Raw genomic sequence first — 19,221 nt, 5'->3', positions numbered from 1 at the left:
TTTTCTATAGGAAGATCTTTTGGTAATTTCAGTTACAGTTCAATCATTGACCGATGATCAATTTGCTTTTCACAGGTTCTAAAACAAAGGCCACGATTTGTTGCACTAAAAAAACAACCGTCTTACATTGGAGGACACGAAAGTTTAGAGTTAAGAGATTATCAGTTAAATGGGTTGAATTGGCTTGCTCACTCATGGTGCAAGTAAGGACTCTCAATTTTGTTTGTAAATTGCAAGCATTTGTAACATACTGAAATAGTTTTTTCTCTTGGGTGGGGTTTTTTTGAAGTTGGAAACTTTCATACTGTAAGCTCAAAACAGAGATCTGAAGGGACTGGTTTTGCTCTAAGTAGTACCAAAAATATCATTTTATGGCCATTCTGAACAAAAAGCAGCTAAGATGTGTCATTACTTTGCTTTTAGTTTCAATGGAATAAGTAATATTTTTAAAATAACCAACAGACTTAAAACAGTAAAATGAGAAAAGCCAAACAAACATTTATGGAATGTCAATATTACTGTTAAAATTTAAAAATTAGACTCAGGAGAACTATTTGCAACCTTTTTGTTAATTCAGGGGGGTAGGAGGAATTGGAAATCTTTGGCTTGAAAAACAATGTAAATAAATGTCTTCAAAATGTGTAGTAGTAAAATCTTGAAAACTGTTATGAGTGGATTTTATATTCAAAAGATAATGATTTCTTTTAATCCAAACCTTCCCCATCTCCACACATCCCCTAAATAGTTTTGTTTCCTTTTTTTTTCTTCTTTTTTTTTTTAGAGGGAACAGCTGTATTCTTGCAGATGAAATGGGTCTAGGTAAAACAATACAAACAATTTCTTTTCTGAACTATCTGTTTCACGAACATCAATTGTATGGGCCTTTCTTGTTGGTTGTGCCACTTTCTACCTTGACATCTTGGCAAAGAGAGATTCAAACCTGGGCTCCTCAGATGAATGCTGTAGTTTACTTAGGAGATATAACTAGTAGAAATATGGTGAGTATTTCTCCTTGTCATTGGAAAGTCTTGTTCGTAAACAAGACATACTTAATATTTTTATCATCTGCATATCTCAGATTTTTTGGTTGGGACTGAGGAAATATTTGCAGAAGCCGTATGTCTTTAAAATGTGAATTGAAGACTTGAATTTTGATCTCAGTAAATGTGTGTGAGAAGTTTCCTTTCTACTTAATAGTGGACAGAATTAAGAATTTTGCATCTGAAAACCAGTTATCTTCTCCCATGTGATTATTTAGGTGGATATAGTGAAAATAAGTATATAAGAAAGCCAGTCATGGTCTTACTTTATTTCCTGAAAGGTTGTTGGTTTGTTAATGTTATTAATCCTACCTGTTAAAGTAAAAAGTTCTTGTCTGTTATAAATGTGTATGTGTGTGTGTGTATATATATATATATAGTGTGCATATGCGTGTGTACATATTCATGTATAAAATGTGTATATATTCATATGTATATATATTTATATGTTATATACATATTAATATTATATATATGTGTGTTGTCCTTCTGTTCCATTATCATATTGTTTTATGCTAGTAAATATCTACATTGTTGCAGTATTTCAGTTGATTCCAGTCAGCAAGACCTTTTTACTGGAGCTTATAGTTTACCTGTTTCTTTTTGTAGATAAGAACTCATGAATGGATGCATCCACAGACCAAACGATTGAAATTTAACATACTCTTAACAACATATGAAATTTTGCTAAAGGATAAGGTAATTGCCCTTCTTTGGGGAGGCAAAAATAATTTCCCCAGTATAGAATAAATCTGCTTAGACTTGCATATATTTGATTTATGGCCCATTAAATTAATGGAGAGTCTGATAGTTGTGCTGCAACAGTGTGTAGTTTGGGGTTTTGGTTTTTGTTTCTTGGGAGTCTTTTCTTATTTTAAGCAATTCTGGATTTTACATACATGTGGTGAGGCTTTCAGCCTTTTCCCATTTTATGAGGTGGGTAACACTTAATTTTCTTCAGTTTTCTTGAGAGTCTCATTGCTGTAATGATCTCCTCTCAGCTTCTTGCTCTGCTTCTTTGCAGACCACCATCAAGGAACTGAAGCAGAACCTAACAGAACCTTAATCCCAAATTTGATACAAAACTAGGAAATCCCAAATAATTTTTCTGTGATATTCTGCATATGTATGTGCACATGTATTAATACTGTCTCTGAAGTGATAGCACACAGAGTTATTGTTAATACTGCTAACAGTATGTGGAAATTGATACAGTTATTAAAGAAGCACTTGACTTTGTTTACTTCATTGTTTGTATGGGAAGAAGTCAATAATGATTTTTTTTTCCTGCCATGTAAAAAAATGTGGGTCAGAATTCTGGGCATTTTTTAAAATAAGAAATTGAATTTATGTTTTCTTAGGATGACTACACAGCTTTTCATTGAACCTGAAAATGTAAAAGCCATAATTAGTACTAAAAACATATAGCTGTTATTTTATTGAAATAAACCAAGAAGTGACCGGGTTGATAGCTTGTTTATATTATTTGGAAAATAATGTAATTTGTTGATTTCAATAATGTTTTTCCCCTTCTCCATTTCCTTTTCAAGTCATTCCTTGGTGGTCTGAATTGGGCATTCATAGGAGTTGATGAAGCTCATCGTTTAAAAAATGATGACTCTCTTCTGTACAAAACTTTAATAGACTTTAGGTCTAACCATCGTCTTCTTATTACTGGAACACCTCTGCAAAACTCTCTCAAAGAGCTTTGGTCTTTACTCCACTTCATCATGCCAGAAAAGTAAGATTTTTTTGTTAAGTTTTTTATTGTGAAGTAGTGTAGTGATGTAAGAATCAGTAGAAATAGGGAATTGTACTGAAAGATAGCTTAAATATCCTGCATAAAGTATCTTTTGATGCTGCTTTAGGGAAGTAATGCTGGTAGCAGATGTCACCTTTTCCCATTTTAACAGTGTGCTAAAATGATGGATTGATGTGTGGGTCAGAACCTGGGGAAAAGGCTTCATCTTCACCTAAGAGAAAAACCATATAGGTTTGCTCTGGGGGAAGAAGAATGAAATTCTTCATATGTTAATACTATTGATGAAAACAAATTTGTGTCAAGATGCCAAATATACTGTAATTCAATCAGCTAGCTGGTTTTCCTTTGTGTTTTGAATACAGTAAACTTATTGCATTGACCTGATTGTGTACTGACTTGTTTAAACCTAAGGTAAACTAGAGGTCGTGTGTGAAAGCACATGTTCCTGTTAGACATCTTGTTAAATCCCAAGCACCATAGCTCTGTTTAAATTGAGCTATGGATTATACAGAACATTACAAGCAAAGCCACTTAGGTTGGGTAGCCATTATTCATTTGTTTGATCATAAACTCCATTCTCCAAGTCTATTAGTACCGACAATAGCTACACATTAGCTAGACCATACAAGCTGCAAGACATATTTTAAGTCTGTTCTTATTCTCTTGCACACCCTCTGGATATGGAGCTGGCTTTTTATGCTGTCTTGATAAAATATAATAATGGACTTTTCTGCAACCATCAAGACAAGTGTCCTTGCAGAAAAACATTGCATTTCCATTGTGGATCAGAAGTTTTCATTCTGTAGACATTTTTGGAAAATTCCATTCTTCTATTTACAGGCACAGTATCTGGGATTTCTTGGGAGGTGAAAATTCAGAAATGCGATTAAACAGAAGGGAGTGGGGAAGAAATCTGAATGTATATGTGTTTTTGTGGTATATGTTCTGTGTCAGTGTTACCTATCTTCCTGAATTTTGCTTCATCAGGGTGTTCACAGTGTGTCATTATTTTGCGCTTATACTTCTTTATGTTAAAGGTTTTCTTCATGGGAAGAATTTGAAGAGGAGCATGGTAAAGGGAGAGAGTGTGGTTATGCAAGTCTTCACAAAGAACTTGAACCATTTCTGCTGAGAAGAGTTAAAAAAGATGTAGAAAAGTCCTTACCTGCTAAAGTTGAGCAAATTCTGAGGATGGAAATGAGTGCATTGCAGAAGCAATACTACAAGTATGTACCACCTCTTTGTATATTCTGCTGTTTCAGTGATTATACCTATGTACAACTTACTGAATTGCAGTGATTTGTATACTGCATGGAAGTTGGGGCTTTGATAGAGTTTCACAGCAATAAAATTCTGTGAAGCAAGGGCTCAGGAATTGCATTGGTCTAATGTCTGTCTGTGTAGTTTCTTTTGTTTGGTATATTGATATACTCTTCTGGGAGATGCTTTTAATCTTTAGCTTGTTCGTATTTTGACAGCTACATCTGTCTTGCTTCCACATACAGTTAGAAGTTACTAATATTGTACATTTTATTTCATAGGTGGATTTTAACCAGGAATTATAAAGCCCTTAGCAAAGGATCAAAAGGCAGTACCTCAGGCTTTTTGAACATCATGATGGAACTCAAGAAGTGTTGCAACCATTGCTACCTCATTAAACCGCCAGATGATAATGAATTCTATAATAAACAGGAGGCCTTACAGGTAGTATCACTTTTTTTAAAAAAAAAAAAAAAAAAGAGAGAGATTTTACATCGTTAGTTTTCACAGAATTTTATGATTTCTTGGCAGTTCATTACTTCTCATTGAAGTATATTAAGGAAAAACAGGTTTTCCATTAAATGTGCATCCTGTGTTTTTACATTGGAGTATGTTTTGATTCTTAATTGGAATTGAATAATTGACAGAGAATTGAGTAAATAAATATGCCCAGATTTAATTACACACTATTGTATGGATATTTTAAATTGTAAAATTCTTCAGGAATGTCATAAATTGCCTTTTATTTTTCTGCCCACAGTAATAGAAAGAAAGGCAAACCTCAGATGGATGTCCAACATACCCCAGTGTGTATTAGTGTTGAGATTAATTGATTTTGTAATGTGTGTTTCTTGGTTTTTGTAGCATTTAATACGTAGCAGTGGGAAGCTGATCCTTCTTGACAAGCTACTGATTCGTCTGCGAGAACGTGGCAACAGAGTCCTAATTTTCTCACAGATGGTAAGGATGCTGGACATCCTTGCAGAATATCTGAAATATCGTCAATTTCCATTTCAGGTAAGAAACTTGCTGGTGATAGCAGCTAAGAAGCTTTGATCTTGAATATGAATTTTTTTTTCTTTACTGTGAGGGTGTCAAAGCACTGGAACAGGTTTTCCAGAGGTTATGAAATTTCTGTTTCTTGTTGAGGTACAAAAGCTACTTGAACATGACCTTGGGCAGCATGATTTAGCTGTCCCTGCCTGAGTAGGGAATTTAGACAAGATGACTCTCAGCAGTCCCTTTGAGCTTTGTTTGTGATTATGTAGCCTTTACCCCTTTGATTAAAAAAAAAAAAAGGAGGAGAATGTCTTCTTTTTCCAGGACGGGACTGGCTCTGTGATGAATGTTATTTTGAAGTGAAACAGATGAATTAAAAATTATGTGAGCTGTTTATTTACTTTTTTTCCCCTTCAGGTAATAGTTTGGCAGCTGGCAATTGAAATTGCTCTGATGTTGAGTACAGTATAAAATTACTTTTTAACTGTAGTTCTCAATCTCTCTAGAGACTTGATGGATCAATAAAAGGGGAATTGAGGAAACAAGCACTGGATCATTTTAATGCAGAAGGATCAGAGGTAAAGTTTTTTTTCCCTGGGGGTCTGTCTTGTTTTTTCCCAAGTACCAAAAGACATTGCACAAAAAAGGAGTGAAGAAAAAAGTGAGGAATATATCAGTAAGGTTGGAAATTCATTGCTACTGCCTAGAGTATAAGGTTTATGTAATATTTTTTTAAGATGTTAAGTAGATAACACATAAATTAGGAAAGTGGTAGCTGATTGCTTTATAAATGCTGCAGAATTTTAACCCCAGCTTTGTTTCCCTGTAGAAATTAGTAATATTTACAAAAGTAGTGAACTTAAGCAGTTAGTATCCAAAAGTCCTTTGGCAATGGGCAGAACTAACTTCATATATCCTTGCACAAACAATCATGTTTTACTTGTTTCAAATACCATTCCCGTTGTCTTCATTTGTTGACACCTGTTACATGCCATGGAAGAAATAGTAAAGTATTGATTTCTAGCAATTCTTAGTGAGCAACCTGTGAGTAGGTAGGCATCTGTCATGATTCTTTAGATTCTGAACTGGAATATTTGTACCTTATTTAGCACTCCTATTTGGCATGTCATTCCATACCGTTGGATTGTTTTAAATCTTTTGTCCTACACTCTCAGATTTGAGGGAGAGGAGGTTGGTTGGTCATTGATTTTGGTTTAGTTTAATTTGTATTTGAAGACCGCATTTCTTAGTTGCCGCTGAGCTTGCTTCTGCTTTGTGTAGGGAGAAGGACCAAATTCCATGTTAAATACAAAAGCTAACTCTCTTTCAAATTTCCTTCTTAGACAGTGTTGACATTTTCTGAAATCTTAGCAGTAGCACTGTACTTTTTTTAAGATGAAGAAGAATTTATGCATTTGAAAAATTGAGGCAAACTCTGCATTTGTGCAGCAAAAAGAAGAAGAATGCTCTGAGTTTTATTTTTTTATTTCCTAAAATTTCGTAATATTTTTGGGTGGATTTTTTAGAGTTTTTGTGTTACTGAGCTACAGGGTACCTGAAAATCTTTAACACAATTCTCAGGACTCTTTCCTTATTGTAATGGTTGCTGTTTCCTGTAACTGTACTGAAAATTTGGTTTGGTTGGGGTTTTTTAACCTGCTTTACTTTAGTTTGGATTTCATATCTTGTTTTTCGCATGTCTCAATATCCTTCTACAGGGTCATCCTTCTCAATAAGTTTATATTGCCTACAGGGTTTTTTCTCCTTGCTGCTTATGCATTTTCATATTGTTCGTGAATATGCTGAACAGCATTGAACTTGGGAGAAGATTTTTGCTTCTGTCTCTTAATCAGTTATGTGTAGGCTCAAGTGCTTTCCCTGCTCTGACATGACTCTTTAGTCTTTCAGGGCTTGGGGCAGAGAGGGTGGGAGAGGGTTTTTGTAGCATTAAAGGCTTTGACAATAGGATTTGGTAATTTTTTGGCCAGTCTGGTTTTGTTGGGATGTCTTGCTCAGTGATCATCATCTAGGACACTGCTTCCCTTAAACCGACTTGAGAAGTCAGTAACTTTATGAAAGAAATTGGTAATAAGCATTTGCTTTATATTTAAAGATGCTTTAAGCATAGAACAATTATGGATCTGGTAGCACCACATACTGCATAAAGTATATTATGAAGTGTGTTTTCTCCTTTAGGAATAGTACTAGTACTGTATATAAAACTATTTCCTACTTTATGATTTCAGGACTTCTGCTTTTTACTGTCTACCAGAGCTGGAGGATTAGGTATCAACTTGGCATCTGCTGATACGGTGGTTATATTTGATTCTGACTGGAATCCACAGAACGATCTGCAAGCACAGGCTAGAGCACATAGAATTGGACAGAAGAAACAGGTAGACACACTCAGTTTAAGCTCCAGACCTGAAAGATAGTTCTGTACATTAGCTGTCCACCCTCAGTCTGCACCATTCAGTCCTCATGTATTTTTGAGAATAACTAATACTTTCTGCATATCTCCTGAAATGTTAGTAATGTTAATTTCTTTTTTCCTAAGTCTCCATACAGGAAGAAATAATATGGCAGCTGTGGTATTTGGGTGGGAGAGGGAGAAGAGTTGTCAACTTGTCTGTCTTACATTCATTGGTATGATGTCATTCTACAGAATAACTGCTACATCAGCCGCGTCCCCAATGCTTAAATATTCTAGTTCTCAAGATGATTTTTTCCTTCTTACTAAAGACATACAGTAACAATTACAAATATGGCATTATTGCCTCTGGCAAAGCTTGTGCCAAGTCACTGAAGTTTATAAAGAAAAGTCTAAGATGATTTCATATAAAACATTTCTGTAAAGACTGTGGTAATGTGATTAAGTTAGTATTTCATGTTTGAAACCCTTGAAAAAGTTCAGAAATCATGTAATGAAGACTGAGATTTCTGCTTTTAAAAATTTTTATTTTTTAAATACACATAGGTTAATATTTATCGACTAGTCACAAAAGGATCGGTAGAAGAAGATATTCTTGAACGAGCCAAGAAAAAGATGGTTTTAGATCATTTAGTAATTCAGAGAATGGACACTACAGGGAAAACTGTGTTACATACAGGCTCTACTCCTTCAAGGTACCTTTATGTTTGTTTCTCTGCCAACTTACTTTAAGAATATTTCAGTTGTAAATGAAAGTCAAAACAGAAGATGCCAAGTCTTTGTAGATTTTATTTGCATAATAAATGCATATCACAAATATATGAAGAGTTTATATTTAACAGTAAGAGGAATGCTTAATTGACTCATGATTATGGAAAACTTTTCCAAGTTTGTAAGTTAAAATGTTTTTCCTGAAACACCATTTATTTCAGCTCAACACCTTTTAACAAGGAGGAGTTGTCAGCAATTTTAAAGTTTGGTGCTGAGGAACTTTTTAAAGAACCTGAAGGGGAAGAACAGGAGCCTCAAGTAAGTAGTGCTTCTGGACTAGGTAGATAAAACAGCCCAAAATATGTATGAATTATTTAGTTGTAAAGAGAAACTTCTTTTTTTTACCCTCAGGAAATGGATATAGATGAAATATTGAAGAGGGCTGAAACTCGGGAAAATGAGCCAGGTCCATTAACTGTAGGAGATGAGTTGCTTTCGCAGTTCAAGGTATGGCTCTGTTCCCTCCTTCCTGCCATAATTATACTTTCCTTTTTAAACAGTACTATTTCTCTTCTATGTATCTATCTCTTGATTCTTCAGAAATAGATGCCTCAATAAGTCAACTGTATCACTTCCTAGTAAAATGTTTTTTTGCCTCTATGTGACATCTTACAATCAGTATAAACAATAGTAATATATTATGTATTTTGATAATAAAATTAGATGTATTTATGAATGTGTTAATGCTCAGAATTTAAGTTTGTGTTTTATTTGCTGTCTTTGTTATTAAGCAGCTATAGTACCATTAAATGCAATGTGTTCTTTGTGTTTCTTAACTGATCATTTCTCCAAGTTGCTTTTAGCCCCAAAGTAAACTTGGAATGTCATGTATTTTTAAGTGTTATCAGTTAAATGTATTATGTGTGCAAGAAAATAAAAATGCAGAGCATGATATATTTGTTTAGTTCAGGAGATTATTAAATAGCTCTCCTGCTAATCACTCATTCACAACATATTTTTATATCAATACTGTATGAATGTTTGATTAATTTTATATTATTATAGTTTCACATTAAATCAGGCATTAAATGTTGTTAGCCCTATTTTGAAGGAAGTTAAAAACCACATTCATACAGGTGTGAGTGGTGTGATTCTTGTTGTGTCTCTTCTTAGCCCATGCTGAAAGGAGTCTGTCTTTCCTAAATGATTAGAAGTACTTTCATTAGAGTATGTTTTATGAAACATTTTGAATTTATAAATCTAATATATATCTTATAAAACAATAGCATATATATATAGATAGATAAAATACGTAAATGTTATGTGTATAAATGCATAAAATATGGGCTCTGTAACCTTGTTTTCCTTAAATAGTAGTTGATTAGTTTTTTTTAAATTGTGTTATGTATTGACTTGATAAGAATGTATATGTTTTGATGTACAAGGTGGCCAACTTCTCCAATATGGATGAAGATGATATTGAGTTGGAGCCAGAAAGAAATTCAAGAAATTGGGAAGAAATCATTCCAGAGGTCCAGAGGCGAAGAATAGAAGAGGAGGAAAGACAAAAAGAACTTGAAGAAATATACATGCTTCCAAGAATGAGAAACTGTGCAAAACAGGTATCTCTTGGTTTTGACTGAATTATAGTTCTGTGTTGCTTTTGATGTAGTTTGTTGCTTTTGGGGTTTGGGGTTTTTTTTCTTTTTCTGAACACTTTTTTTTGACAGAGCAGGTAAAACTTGCTTATATTTGTTACTTACATAGCTTGCTTGCTCTGGAATTCCAGATTAGCTTCAATGGCAGCGAAGGGAGACGCAGTAGGAGTAGAAGATACTCTGGATCTGATAGTGACTCCATCTCAGAAAGAAAAAGGCCAAAAAAACGTGGAAGACCACGAACTATTCCTCGAGAAAATATTAAAGGATTTAGTGATGCAGAGATAAGGCGGTAAGATATGGGAGGACATACATATTTAAAGGAACAAGAAATTACGATTATTTTTATTAATAATAATATTATCATCAGTCTGGAAACTACAGCTGGTGATCTTTTTATTCCAGACATTTATAGTTTTTACCTTGTGGTGCTGACATAGTGAAGAATCTGAACCCATTTTAATGAGGTGTAAAATTAGGTTTTAAAAATGTGTATGATTGGTTTAAATTTTTTAGTTCCTGCAGCCTATGAAGACAGTAATTTCACTGAATAATGACTGACAGTGATTTTACAAGGGGGGCTTTTCTTTTAAAAATAAACAAGCAAAATAATCTGGTTTCCATCAATTTATCTAAAACTTGCAGTGTTCAAAGACTATGTTACATCTCTTTGATGACAAATGAAAGTTTGATTGGATTTTGTTTTCATTTTAAACTTCTTGGCACAATAATTGAATTGTTACATCCTGCTTTTTTAAAACTAAGACAATATAAAATCCTATTTGAAACTTGTATTATCATTGATCCCTTCCGTATATGCTAAATATTTGCTGAAGTATTGTTTTGGTAGGAGGAGGAGGAATTCTTTTGGTTAGCATTTTTGGGTTTGTGAAATGCTACTTTGCTTCTGAAATTGAAGTATGCATGTTTCCCTGAATTGCTGTAAAGTCTTCAGAGTATTTTTTTTAGAGGAATAACTTCAAAGATCCTTTTTGGCTTTCTATCTCATCTAACAGCAAGGCAAATTGGTACTTTTTTAAAGACTATTCTTGTGCGTGAACAAGCAGTTTTGTCGTTGAGGAAGTTTTCTTTCTTCTTCTTCTTCTTCTTCTTCTTTTTTTTAATTTTTTAAAAATTATTTCTATTTAATTTCCTTTCTTATTCAAGTATTTCCAGTTTCCATTGCTTAGATATTTGAACAGAGAGTATTTTTCATGTAATTTTTGTAAATCTTCGAGTTACCTGTTGGAGAATGCTCTTTTTAGTAACCATACATAACATGATATCTGAAATCTTCATTTACTGTAAATCCACATTCAGTTTTCATTTTTAGATACGTACAGCTGCGGAATCCTCAGTCTTGTGAAATTAATAAAGTTATTTCGGAAATAAATTATATCTTCTATTGTTTTATTTATATCAGTTCTTAAACCCATAAAACTGATTTTATTTGAGTTATCTGAATATATGAAGCTGCTTTACTTTTTTTCTCCCCATTGTCCACATAGTATTATACTAAGATTAACAATTGTATCAATGCAACTTTAAAACAAATGTTACTTGTTAAGCATATATTTAAATGGTAACATTATTTTCTGTTACTAGGTTTATCAAGAGTTACAAGAAATTTGGTGGCCCTCTTGAGAGGTAAAGTTGTTTGATTATTATTTGTGTGGCAGCTTGGAATCTCTTTTTTTATAGACATTAGAATGTACCATGAAACTTTAGGCAGTAGGGGAAATACATCATCTTGAATATAGAGTGACTTTAGTGTAGTATCTTCCTTTTCTTCATGTATGGTATGTGTGCAGACAGCCACACAACAGACTTTGCCATTTGGAGGAGCACTTCCTTTATATGTATCTGCTGACTTGTTTACTCTTCATTGGTGATAATCATTCACTTGTCATGTTTGATAAGTCTGTTGAAAGCCTATCAGTTTATCCACTCTGTCAGAGTTAGTTTTGCATTTTACATATTGTCAATTGTCATTTTTAAGTTTCTCTCATTATTCCTATTTTAAGAAAAACTTCCCATCTTTAAAAATATTAATCCTTAGAAATATTTGTAGTGCATATGATCATATGATACATATATGTATGTATGATTTAATGATTCGTTTTCTCTTCTAAAGAAATGTGCAACAATTTACCACTAGGGTTAGGGTTCTTACAGTTCTTGTTTTATTGTCCTCATATCTCAGTAATGTAGAGGTTTTTCTCTTGGATTGAAATTGTACACCAAACAGAAACCACAGCTGACTGCTAACTTATGTGATCATATTATTTTGTTTTCAAGTCTAAGGAATCATTTACAACTGCCAAATTTCCAGAGTTACAAAAATTAGTCTTTTTTTTTATTACAGGTTAGATGCTGTAGCTAGAGATGCTGAGCTTGTTGATAAATCAGAGACAGACCTCAGACGTTTGGGAGAGCTTGTACATAATGGATGCATTAAAGCCTTAAAGGACAGTTCATCTGGACAAGAAAGAGCAGGTACAATATTCAGGGGGCTTGAGAGGACAGTGAAAAATGACAAGAAAAATTAGTTACTCTTGCACTCTGATTATAACAAAAAACAGGTTTTTTTGGGAAATACAAACAAAAATGTTAGGGTGCATACTGGATAATTTAAATAAACCCAGAGTTATAGTAAGGTGACTTTTTCCCCTTTCTGTGTGACTTACCAGTGAAAAATGAAATAGATTTTTGATTTGCTGTGAAATTTAGATGTACTCCAGTTATATAGGGACTTTTCAATTCTGAAGCATTTAATTCAAGCATTTTGTCAAGAAAAGGTGATGTGATATAATTGTTTTCTGTATGTTTTTCTGATGTTATTTGTAGTAGTAAATATTTTAATAGCATTGTCATTTATTTTAAGGAGGTAGACTTGGGAAGGTTAAAGGCCCAACATTCCGAATCTCAGGAGTGCAAGTAAATGCAAAGTTAGTCATCTCTCATGAAGAAGAGTTGGCACCATTGCACAAATCCATTCCTTCAGATCCAGAAGAAAGAAAAAGGTACTGATTTTTGCCTATTTTTAAGGGAGTAGTAATGCAGAAAACTTCTCAAGTTTTTTTTTTGGGGGGGTTTTTTTTTTGGTTTTTTGCAACTTTGATTCAAACACTCTATTAAAAGCATTGTCCCTCTATTCCTCTATTCCCTTGAAGAACTGGCAGCAGCAACCTGCTCCACGGCTGTACTTTGTTTTTTCTTCCTTTGCCACAGAAGCCAGTAAGAACTTTAATTTGTCAATTGTATTCCCTATGAACTGTGTTCAATTACTAATAATAATTTGGACTAGAATTCAGGCTTGAGGAGGAGCTAAATATGTCACCTCTGCTTGAGAGGAGTATCAAAGTGCAGCAGTAGTTGTTCCTACCCTCTAAACTTGCCGCCTTGTGTATTGCAGTTCCTAAACTACCCACTTAGTTAGAACACTTGGATGTTAATTTTTGCTTTTATTCTTGGCTAGCCAATCCTATCACAAAGCTCATGGCTACAGACAGATATCTGTTCTTCATATTTTAGTCTTAATCAGCTTTAAAACACATTCCAGTGCTGATTTCAGTACCTGTTTTATAGAAATAGTAAGAAAATATTATTATAAATATTTTGATTAATTTCTTAAATTTACCAGCATCTCAGCAGAGAAAATGAATCTAGTTATATTACCTTCAGTATGTTCTCTTTTCCCTCGCTAAGTTTCAGATGTAAAAATCATGTATTTTTCTTTCAAATGTATTTCTTCTAGATATGTCATCCCATGCCACACTAAGGCTGCTCATTTTGATATAGACTGGGGTAAGGAAGATGACTCCAATTTGTTGATAGGCATCTATGAATATGGTTATGGCAGCTGGGAAATGATAAAAATGGATCCTGATCTCAGTTTGACACAGAAGGTATGTCGTCTACAATAGTTTATCAAGGACTGTTTGCTTAGGTATTCATGCTGCTAAGTAGTGTTACTGAAAGAACTTATTTTATGATAAATGAAATTGCAAAAATATTATATGTCAGTTGTACTTCATACATAATTCATATCCTTCCCATAGTATAGTACTAGATTTTGGGGTCTTGAGTATTTATTTTGAAGCATGCATTCTTGCAGTCAGTGTGTGTTTCCATATTCTCATGTGGTTGGTTCTATGTAATTTGATTTTTTTCAGTCTTTTCTTTCTTTACTTCAGATGTTCTGCTTTTGTTTCTCCATCCCTGCTTAATCCCCAGGTTCTTCACCTGAAGCTGTCTTCCACTCCCAACATTGAGAGTAGCTATACTAGAATTAGTGCAGTAACTTCTTAGCAATAGTGAGCAGCAGATACTGAGGAAAAGTCTGGGGTGAGGTAAACTTTGTGACAACGACAACAACCTATAGCTTTGGGATTTGAGAAGACAGGTTTGTGTCCAAATTTGCTTAGTAATGATTCCTACACCTGCTTTTCATTAATTTGTCTGGCTTTTGAAACCATGTATTTGTGTTCTTGGCAGCTGCATTTAGAAGATTAATGAGTCAGAGGCAGGAGTTCTGTGACTGACTGGTACAGGTGCCCATAATTTCTTAGATGAAACATCAGAGTGGAGACAGAAATATGAGGCTTGTTTCTTGAGCTAGTTTTAAACTCTGAGGCAATTTCCAAGACTCTGCATTGGTTACTTGCATTGGTTTCATTGGAGAGAAATGAAAACTTACATGAAATTGTCCTTCGCTTTAAACATTCTGATATATTTACTGGGTATAGTTGCAATGGATTGTTTACCATGTCCTTTTGCACAGCTTTTTCTGTTCTGTGTGCTCCAGGCTACCATCTGAAGTTGATAATTTGTACTCACAGCTGTGATGCTACCCTTTTCTCCTCAGATTTTGCCTGATGATCCAGATAAGAAACCCCAGGCAAAGCAGTTACAGACCCGTGCGGACTACCTCATTAAATTACTGAATAAAGACCTTGCAAGGAAGGAAGCACAAAGGCTTGCTGGAGCAGTAAGTAAAATGGGGCATTCATTAATAAGGTAAAACAGTATGCTTATTGGCATGTCACCTGATCCTTTTCATTTTTCAGTTCCACACTTTCTATTTGTATACTATTACTATGTTCCTAATTTTAGAACATAAGACAAACTCAGGATATTAATTGCAAGTGTCATATTGTATTAGTCTCTTATTATTTGTGTGTATTCTCTACTGTTGCACTAAGCTCTGTCTCCAGTCCTGAGTAAAGTGTTGGTCATTAGTGGCAATAAATAAAATAAAAGGAGCCCTCTCTTTGATGTAAAACCAAATCTTACTTTGCAAATATGGTGCAAGGATGCCTGTCAGTTGACATGATTAAAGAGATCAATTTATATTCAGGGCAATTCAAAGAGGCGGAAAACAAGAACTAAGAAGAATAAGGTGTTAAAGCCTGCAAAATTAAAAGAAGAAATAAAAAGTGATTCTTCACCACAACCCTCAGAAAAATCTGATGAAGATGATGATGAGAATAACAAGGTGAGTATCTTTCACACAGTAAAGATACTTACCATACATTCAGTTCTTCCTGTTAGTATCAATTTGTATTTCATCTTCTGCCTGGTTTAGTAAAATTATAACACCTGAATGTCATTCTTTTCCCGTGGCCACTACAACTGATGTTGCATCAGTACAAGCACATGGAAGACTGTATCTATTTTGGTTTAATGATAAATAAATATGGAATTATGAGTTTTCCAAATAGTTAATAAAATATTATAGTCTAAATACTAGTGACATTGGTCAGTTTCAACTTTTTTTTTAACATTAGCCCTGTATTTGCAAGAATTGCAAATCACAGTTGTAAAACTACTGGATTTCCCTCATGTGTTACTATTACTGGTAATGATTCTTAAGGTAAAGACTTTTTTATTGAGGCTGAGAAAAGTGTCACCAAGCTCAATTGGAATGCGCAGCATAAAAAGTTGTATTTCAAGGCTTGCATATGAAAGCTCATGTATACATCATGGCTCTCATTTTTCAGAAAAACTAACCTTGTTGGGTTTTTTTACTTACAATTATTAATCTTGGTATTATGCTTTTGTTGTGTCTTTTTATTTTCGTTGTTTATCACATAGCAAAATCACTTGACAAAAAATTTGGATAAAATTTAGGGTCATGTCACAGCTAATTTGAAAGCAGTTGAATTAAGTCACTGCAATTCTGTAATCAATAAAATACTTAGTTTAGAGCAAACAGTTACAAGCCATTGTAATTGTCAGCTTGTTCTGAAAGAAAAACTACTTATGGAAATACATAGTTAAAATTGGCATTAGAAAAGCCATTATAAATCTATGAAAAAATAGTAATTTTTAATCACTCAGTGTATGTATTTAAATTGTACTATAAAGAATAAAATGTGAAGCCAGCAATTAAAAAAAAATCAGTGTAGACTGCCCTGTGTTTATAGCTAGAATAATCTGCCTAGAATGTAAGACTAAGACCTGCAAATGTTGCCACTGTCCCCAGTACATTAATGGGGACAACTGGACCCTAAAACTAAGCAAATTAATTGTTCAGACTACTTTAAAAATTAGTGTTAGTCTTCATCTCCACTCATAAGTAAAGACACTGCCATCAGCTGATGGACTTAATTGTGTTTTGGGAAACTGCCTAGAATGCTGTCCTCTCTGTTAATAACAGGTACTCATCACTTCAGTACTTTAGGACACTGAATAACAATTCCATTTCTGAATACTGGACTGTATACTACAACCTTCCTAAACTACTGGCTTTAGCTACCTAGATTGCATACTGTGTGCAGTATCTAAAACTTACCTATTTTACTGCTAGAATTAACAAGAAAGTTTTTAAATAATTGGATTTTTGCTAGAAAGTTTCCATGATACCTGAACACTAAAACCTAGCCCTGGTTGAGCTCATAACTTCATGCTTGTTCTAAGTAACTTGTTCAGTTCAAGTACTAGACAGTCTTTAGTCTGTTTTCATGCAACAGACAAGCAGTTTCTGTATGTGCCTTTCTGGTATGTTCAAATAAATTCAAACATGATAATGATTCTTCCATCTGTGTTATAATGATACTTTATTTATAGTATTTTTCTGTGTCTGAAAGGATATTAGTTTTTATCTCAGACCTTCTCAGTGAATATTACAAAGAGCAGTGAGTAATACTTTGTTCACCTCCAAACAGTTAAATGGGCACGTAACAGAGAGTCTGTAATTAAAGATTTTTTTAAAGCCTAGTATAAAATGAACAGTTCTGGAAAAGAGAAAGTTGGGATTCTGTTACCTTCTCCTGTGAGTGTTTAACATGGGGCTGGGACAAAGCTAATTAGATCAGAGATCTTCTAACATCTCCCATCACTTGACTGTCTTGACTGACCAGGTCAGTTTTGCAAAATCATACTTCATTTTAGATTTCAATTCTTCAGTCTAACAGCCTTTAAAGGGATCAAATTCAAACTTTATTCCAAGTTAACCAGATGCAACTTCTCATGCCCACTGCCTCCACCAATCAGTACTTGCTTTGTCACATCAAGGAAGTGAGTGCATAGCTCTCATATTTCTTGACCAACTGCATTCAGTTGGATTTAGAGGTGATTTGATAAATCTACGTCCAGAAATAAAAAATTCACAGATAAAAAGTGTTTTAATCTTACAGCTGCAAAACTTGTATAGATAGGAACCCAGTTTGATGTGACATATATGCTTGCATATTGCAGGATGAGATTGTTTCAGTGAAACATCTGCATAAAAAATTTAAAGCAGAAAAAGAAAATGAAGAAAAGCCTGAGCCAGATACTGTTATAAAGAAGGAAGCTGAAGAAAAAAGAGAGACAAAAGAAAAGGAAAATAAGAGGGATTTGAAAAGGGAGAAAAAAGAAAAAGAGGATAAGAAAGAATTAAAAGAAAAGGATATTAAAGAAAAGAGAGAAAACAAAGTAAAAGAATCCACACAGAAAGAAAAAGAAGTAAAGGAAGAGAAGGTAACTAGGTTTACTTATTTTACATAGTGCTAGAGAAGGCCACCAGTTTTATGTAAATGATTTTGAGATGAAAAAGTGTTGTGGATCTGATTAGTTGTCATTTCAATAAAGTATTTTATGTTATTTGAAGCTTTACTTTTACTACCTGAAGTCATTAGGACAGGCATTTGAAATGGGGAAGTTCAATTAAACAGCTCTTAATTGGATTGAATGTGTGCAAAAAATTCTGTTTTTCCATTTTCCTTTTCCATTTCACAGAGAAAGTAAAATGTACTGTCATTGAATGTCAGCATAGATTTTATTCTTATATATTGAAGAGAATGCAGTGGTTATGGGTATTGTCATCTGTTATAATTGCAGAACCAAAATAAAATGTAGTTAAATATTTTTGTATCTTGTTCTTAGGTAAATGAAATCAAATCCGAAAATAAGGAAAAAACTAAAAAAATTCCATTGCTGGATACTCCAGTTCATATTACTGCATCTAGTGAACCAGTTCCTATATCAGAAGAATCTGAAGAGCTAGATCAGAAAACTTTTAGTGTGGTAAGTCGACTTTTAATAAATTAGTGTGTATACTTAATACTCTAAATAAATGAGGACAATTACTGATATTCTTGATACTGTTACTTGGCACAGTAGCACAGGTGATCTTTTGCTACATCTCGGATCAATGAATGTTATTGACAGTGTACTAAAGTGATTTTTGACTCTGTTCTAGCAGTTTTATTTTGGCTTTTTGTTGTATATATGCAAGATAATAGAAAAACTTACCCAACAGTGTGTAGGATTAATAGGTTGAGAATATAAACTAAAGATTTATCTGTGAGAATCACTTGTGTATCCTGCTTCTTAAGAGCAGATGTGAATGAATGTTATTGGAATTGATGGAGTCTTTGGCTTCACCATATAATATATGCTTTTCTTCTTTGTAAGATAGCAAGAAAAACTAGGATTCAGCACGTCTCTTCTGAAGTATTGCAAACTTTAGTTAGTAAACACAGGAAGAAACAATGCTAAAGCGCTTAGAAATATCTTGCTGACGTAATGTTTCTGACACCAAAAGAATTCTGTTTAATCACTACTGCTTACAAGAATATAATTAACATTTGAGAAAAATGTATATGCACAATTTGTATGAAATTTTATAGGTTGGCTGAGGCCCACGGAAAAGTATCAGTGAGTTATTTTGAACAGCTGTGGTTGTTTTGTCATTCAGATTTCAACAGCTGTGTTTTTGCCAGCTAGGTCTGTTTGGTGTATTGTGGGTACTGGCCGTGAGAACTCCAGTAGGATTCTTATGAGTATGGCAGTTACTGTCCATGGGTTTATTCTTAACTCGCCTGTGATTTTCAGCATGGGCCTTGAGTGATTCAGGTGGATATGTCAGTGTGG

The 19,221-nt window shown here is 33.9% G+C and overlaps 1 protein-coding gene across 6 annotated transcripts in view; it reads left to right on the top strand.

Moving 5' to 3' along the window:
- Positions 1-19,221, top strand: part of CHD1 (chromodomain helicase DNA binding protein 1) — a 56,408-nt gene that overhangs the window by 30,249 nt on the left and 6,938 nt on the right. For 3 of the 6 annotated variants that reach the window (XM_030968057.1, XM_030968056.1, XM_030968058.1), the window contains exons 11-32: positions 76-203; positions 782-998; positions 1,650-1,739; positions 2,591-2,781; positions 3,840-4,028; positions 4,344-4,506; positions 4,927-5,079; positions 5,568-5,639; positions 7,308-7,457; positions 8,039-8,187; positions 8,425-8,521; positions 8,615-8,710; positions 9,649-9,825; positions 9,993-10,153; positions 11,467-11,508; positions 12,227-12,357; positions 12,746-12,884; positions 13,619-13,769; positions 14,729-14,851; positions 15,221-15,358; positions 17,563-17,826; positions 18,232-18,372. In XM_030968057.1, the coding sequence (XP_030823917.1) occupies positions 76-203; positions 782-998; positions 1,650-1,739; positions 2,591-2,781; positions 3,840-4,028; positions 4,344-4,506; positions 4,927-5,079; positions 5,568-5,639; positions 7,308-7,457; positions 8,039-8,187; positions 8,425-8,521; positions 8,615-8,710; positions 9,649-9,825; positions 9,993-10,153; positions 11,467-11,508; positions 12,227-12,357; positions 12,746-12,884; positions 13,619-13,769; positions 14,729-14,851; positions 15,221-15,358; positions 17,563-17,826; positions 18,232-18,372 (3,162 nt within the window). Of the gene's footprint in view, positions 1-75; positions 204-781; positions 999-1,649; positions 1,740-2,590; positions 2,782-3,839; positions 4,029-4,343; positions 4,507-4,926; positions 5,080-5,567; positions 5,640-7,307; positions 7,458-8,038; positions 8,188-8,424; positions 8,522-8,614; positions 8,711-9,648; positions 9,826-9,992; positions 10,154-11,466; positions 11,509-12,226; positions 12,358-12,745; positions 12,885-13,618; positions 13,770-14,728; positions 14,852-15,220; positions 15,359-17,562; positions 18,183-18,231; positions 18,373-19,221 lie in introns of those variants that run through there. The other 3 variants (XM_030968059.1, XM_030968060.1, XM_030968061.1) reach the window with 2 other exon arrangements.

Source organism: Camarhynchus parvulus, chromosome Z (assembly GCF_901933205.1).
Source record: "Camarhynchus parvulus chromosome Z, STF_HiC, whole genome shotgun sequence".
Classification (NCBI taxonomy): Eukaryota; Metazoa; Chordata; class Aves; order Passeriformes; family Thraupidae; genus Camarhynchus; species Camarhynchus parvulus.
The sequence above is the reverse complement of the archived record's forward strand: the minus strand, read 5'-3'. Positions and strand labels throughout refer to the sequence as shown.